Source organism: Eubalaena glacialis, chromosome 1 (genome assembly GCF_028564815.1).
Source record: "Eubalaena glacialis isolate mEubGla1 chromosome 1, mEubGla1.1.hap2.+ XY, whole genome shotgun sequence".
In the NCBI taxonomy this organism is placed as follows: Eukaryota; Metazoa; Chordata; class Mammalia; order Artiodactyla; family Balaenidae; genus Eubalaena; species Eubalaena glacialis.
The window spans coordinates 106,977,394-106,982,977 of NC_083716.1; the positions used below are offsets into that span (position 1 = coordinate 106,977,394).

A 5,584-nucleotide genomic window follows, 5' to 3' on the forward strand; every position below is an offset into this window, starting at 1 on the left:
AGACCAGCAAAGACCTGCCAGATGCCGGCGGGAGGCTTCAGCGAGGAGAGGCAGCTGCCAGAAGCAGCGGGAACTGTCCCCCCAGGCTCAGCTCTGGCTGGGGGGTGCTCTGTGCCAGCCACTCACTCAACACCCAGGGAGAGCCTCTGGGGCTACCGTGGAGATGGGCACCTGGGTGGACGAGGCAGGCTCACTTCCAGGCAACAGCTGAGGACAGAATAAACTGGTTGGTTAGAAATCAGGGGTCAAATGGAAGGGTCCAGACAGCCAATAAGGTGATAATAATAATAATAGTTACTACTGATTCATCGTGTGCCAGGTGCCAGACAGTGGATCAAGCACTTTGCACATTTTCTCTTGTTTAGTCCTGATAATAACCCAAGGAGGAGAAAACCGAGTCAGTGGGAGACTAACGTCAAACAACTTGTAAATGGCCAAGCCAGCGTCCCAGCCTAACTGCTGCCCTACACCCCCACCTCTGCCCCTCACTCTGAATAAAGAGACAGAGCCGAGAAGGGAGAAGAGGACAGGTAAAGAGACGGGAAGGACAAGGGGGGTGCGGCAGTAGCCTGAGAGGGAGCTCAGAGGAGGCGCTGCCAGAGGGGAAACTCCAAGTGCCAGGTGTCTGTGATGCCCCATTAGCATCACCCCTGACAGGCCTCCAAATGGAGGTTGATGAATCCAGATGAAAGGGGGCCGGGGCGATGCTCACACCAACATCCTGCTCAGCACAGGTGAGAACACAGGTGAGACAAGAGGCAGAACACACCTGGCTGTGGCCCCTCCCAGATGACTCCCCGCCCCCTCCTAGAGGGTCACAGATACTGGCGTGAACATGCAAAAGGATGAAGTTGACCCTTATCTAACACCACAAACAACAGTGAACTCTACATGGATCAAAGACCTAAATGGAAGAAATAAAACTAGAACACTCTGTAAAGAAAACGTAGGGCAAAAACTTTGCAACATTGGATCTGGCAATGACTTCTTGGATTTGACCCAAAAAGCACAGGCAACAGAAGAAAACACAGACACACTGGACTTCTTGAAAATTTTTAAATGTTGTGTATCAGAAGAAAATATTAACAGAATAAAAAGGCAACCCACAGAATGGAAGAAAATCTCTGCAAATCATAGACCTGGCAAGGGGTTAACATCCTGAGTATAGAGAGAAGTCCTAAAACTCAACCACAACAAAACAAACCACCCAACCAAAAAGGGGCAAAAGACTTGAATAGACATTTCCCCAAAGATGATATACAAATGGCCAATGAGCACATGAAAAGATGTGCAACATCACTAGTCATTAGGGAAGTGCAAATCAAAACTACAGTAAGGGCTTCCCCGGTGGCTCAGTGGTTGAGAATCTGCCTGCCAATGCAGGGGACATGGGTTTGAGCCCTGGTCTGGGAAAATCCCACATGCTGCGGAGCAGCTGGGCCCGTGAGCCACGATTACTGAGCCTGCGCGTCTGGAGCCTGTGCTCCACAACAAGAGAGGCCACGATAGTGAGAGGCCCGTGCACCGCGATGAAGAGTGACCCCCGCTCACCGCAACTAGAGAAAGCCCTCTCACAGAAACGAAGACCCAACACAGCCATAAATAAATAAATAAATAAATAAAAAACAAATACTTTAAATTAGTGTACTAAATAAATATTCATTAAAAGACTTACCAGACTTATTAATATTTAAAAAAAAAAACTACAGTAAGATACCACCTCACACTATTAGGATGGCTACTATCAAAAACAAAACAAAACAGAATATAACAACTGTTGGTGAGGATGTGGAGAAATTAGAACCCTTGTGCACTGTTAGTGGGAATGTAAAATGGTACAGTCACTGTGGAAAACAATATTGTGGTTCCTCAAAAAACTAAAAATAGAACTGCCATATGATCCAGCAATCCCACTTCTGAGCATATACCCAAAAGAACTGAAAGCAAGGACTGGAACAGGTATTATTTGGACACCCACGTTCATAGCAGCATTATCACAATGGCAAAAGGTGGAAGCAACCCAAGTGTCCATTGACAGATGAATGGATAAGAACATCCATACAATGCAATATTATTCAGCCTTAAAAAGGAAGGACATTCTGACACTTGCCATAGCATGGATGAACCTTGAGGACATGATGCTGAGTGAAATAATCCAGTCACCAAAAAACGAATACTGTATGATCCCACTTACATTAGGTGTGTAGAGTCGTCAAACCCATAGAAAAAGAAGTAGAAGGGTGGTTGCCAGGGGCTGGGGGAGGGACGCATGGGGAGTTATTGCTTCATGAGGACAGAGTTTCAGTTTTACAAAATGAAAAGTGTTATGAAGATGGCTGGTGATGGTTGCACAACATAAAGAGTGTATTTAATCCAACTGAACCATACATTTGAAAATGGTTAAGATGGTCAATTTTATGTAGTGTGTATATTACCACAATAAAAACAGTTGGAGAAAAAAATAGTCACAGTGTCTCACAGTTCTGAAGGGGGCAAAGGGGGCAAAGGGGGCAGACCACTTCCCACTCAAAAATGAATAGTAACCAGAAGACGGAGTCATAAGCAAAAAGCAAGTAAGTATGGGGGGGCTTCCCTGGTGGTGCAGCGGTTAAGAATCCGCCTGCCAATGCAGGGGACACAGGTTCCAGCCCTGGTCCGGTGAAATCCCACATGCCGCAGAGCAACTAAGCCCGTGCACCGCAACTACTTAGCCTGCGCGCCTAGAGCCTGTGCTCCACAACAAGAGAAGCCACCGCAATGAGAAGCCCACACGCCGCAACCGCAACGAAGAGCAGCCCCTGCACAGCAGCGAAGACCCAACGCAGCCAAAAAAAAAAAAAAAAAAAAGGCAAGTAAGTATGGATCAGAGGAGGAATTCCATCCAGAGGCCCGAGGGGAATGGGGTAAAGGGAAATCAGATAAGTAGTCCTTCATATTAAAAAAATTAGGGAGCCAGCGTTGGGCGGAGCCTCCGAGACGCCCTAGGGGGAGCTATCCCGGCGGGCCGCGCGTGCGGCCGCGTTTGAATGGCCCTGAGTGGGCTCGGCCGGGGATCCGAGGGATAGTCTGGGCGGCTGGGGCGCAGTCGGTCACCGCCTGGGCTAGGCGGAGGCGCCGCGGTACCATGAGGCGCCGGTATTTAAGAGATTATGGCATCTGAAACCCACAATGTTAAAAAAAGCAGCTTTTGTAATAATATTGAAGATCATTTCATTGATGTTCCTAGAAAAAGGATCTCTAATTTCACTAATAAGAACATGAAGGAGGTTAAGAAATCTCCAAAACAGTTGGCTGCTTACATAACTAGAACAGTTGGACAAGCTGTGAAAAGCCCAGATAAACTACGTAAGGTGATCTATCACAGAAAGAAAGTTCATCATCCTTTTCAAAATCCTTGCCGCAGAAAAAAGCAGTCCCCCAACAGTGGGGGCTGTGACATGGCAAATAAAGAGAATGAGCTGGCTTGTGCAGGCCGCCTCCCTGAGCAAGTGCGGCAGGGTAGTCGACCATATCTGGTTAGCCCCAGTGATTCTGGTTCTTCACAGACAGAAAGCCCATCATCAAAATATAGTGGGGTTTTTTCTGAGGTTTCTCAGGACCATGAAACAATGACACAGGTTTTGTTCAGCAGGAATTTGAGATTGAATGTAGCTTTAACTTTCTGGAGAAAGAGAAGTATAAGTGAACTTGTAGCTTATTTGGTGAGGATAGAAGACCTTGGAGTTGTGGTGGATTGCCTTCCTGTGCTCACCAATAGTTTACAGGAGGAAAAACAATACATCTCACGTGGCTGCTGTGTAGACTTGTTGCCTCTAGTAAAGTCACTACTTAAAAACAAATTTGAAGAATATATAATAGTTGGTTTAAACTGGCTTCAAGCAGTCATAAAAAGGTGGTGGTCAGAACTATCATCCAAAACAGAAATTATAAATGATGGAAATATTCAGATTTTAAAACAACAGTTAAGTGGATTGTGGGAACAGGAAAACCATCTTACTTTGGTTCCAGGATATACTGGTAATATAGCCAAGGATGTAGATGCTTATTTATTACAGTTGCATTGAGAGACTTCATCTACTAAATAGCATTTGGTTATTCAAAACATCCCTGGACTATATGATTTCCCAAAAAAATGTCTCAACTGAGAACTGTGAACTGTGGAAGAAATCAAAACCATTTTTTCCTTTAAAAAGCCACATGATGAAACCACTAATGAAACGCTAAGGATCTACTTCACATTGAAGTGGAAAAATATCCAAAAGGAGCAGCTTCAACTTCAATGAGGTGAAAGTGCACTATGAAGATTGTTCACCTTTGCTGCAGTTTGGGTTTATATGGTTATTTGGTAACATTCTTTAAGAACTACTGGGTCTTAATGCAATCCTGCATAAGAATATAATTTATACTATGTGAAAAATAAGACAGGACTTATTACTAGGAACTATAAAGACCAATCATCATTACTTTTTTTAAGATTGTGTTTTATAAGAAAACACTTAAATGTGTGCAGCTACTATTTTCTTATGTTGGAAAGACTTTGAAAGTTTAAACCATCATAGCAAATAATCAATACTAAAAGTTTTTTGTTCACACTGAGATACTGTGTATGCAGAATGCCTTAATTATTAATAAGCCAATGTGTATGATACCAATATCTGTTTAAGAAAATTAAAACCAACCATGCTTCTGGCATGATAAAATCATGGAATTAAATCAGGGGTTTCCATTCATGTAGAATGTTGTTGTTAAAACTTATTCCACACCATTCTTAAAACTTGCGAATATTTTTAGTATCTCTGATTTTTTTTTTTTTGCCAGAATCATGTCATGTGTGTACATGTTATTCCCATACATAAGAAAAAGGTGACTATGTATTTGTATGAATGCTTAACTGGAAATGTCCATGGAGTTGGCTAATTTATATTCACTTTTTTTTTTTTAAACATCTTTATTGAAGTATAATTGCTTTACAATGGTGTGTTAGCTTCTGCTTTATAACAAAGTGAATCAGTTATACATATACATATGTTCCCATATCTCTTCCCTCTTGCATCTCCCTCCCTCCCACCCTCCCTATCCCACCCCTCTAGGTGGTCACAAAGCACCGAGCTGATCTCCCTGTGCTATGCGGCTGCTTCCCACTAGCTATCTATTTTACATTTGGTAGTGTATATATGTCCATGACACTCTCTCACCCTGTCACATCTCACCCCTCCCCCTCCCCATATCCTCAAGTCCATTCTCTAGTAGGTCTGTGTCTTTATTCCCATCTTGCCACTAGGTTCTTCATGACCTTTTTTTTTTTTCCCTTAGATTCCATATATATGTGTTAGCATACTGTATTTCTTTTTCTCTTTCTGACTTACTTCACTCTGTATGACAGACTCTAACTCCATCCACCTCATTACAAACACCTCCATTTCATTTCTTTTTATGGCTGAGTAATATTCCATTGTATATATGTGCCACATCTTCTTTATCCATTCATCTGATGATGGACACCTAGGTTGCTTCCATGTCCTGGCTATTGTAAACAGAGCTGCAATGAATATTTTGGTACATGACTCTTTCTGAATTATGGTTT

The 5,584-nt window shown here is 43.1% G+C and overlaps 1 protein-coding gene across 1 annotated transcript; it reads left to right on the plus strand.

Annotated features, from left to right (window-relative positions):
* Positions 1 to 3,026: 3,026 nt before the first annotated feature.
* LOC133096983 (KATNB1-like protein 1) lies at positions 3,027 to 4,105 on the plus strand. The gene has a single exon (XM_061198944.1). The coding sequence runs from the start codon at positions 3,150 to 3,152 to the stop codon at positions 4,062 to 4,064; it is 915 nt and encodes a 304-aa protein (XP_061054927.1). The 5' UTR covers positions 3,027 to 3,149; the 3' UTR covers positions 4,065 to 4,105.
* Positions 4,106 to 5,584: the final 1,479 nt, after the last annotated feature.

What these genes read in the sequence shown, in the direction of transcription:
- LOC133096983 (XM_061198944.1), top strand. Translation starts at nt 3,150, where the DNA reads ATGGCATCTGAAACCCACAATGTTAAAAAAAGCAGCTTTTGTAATAAT.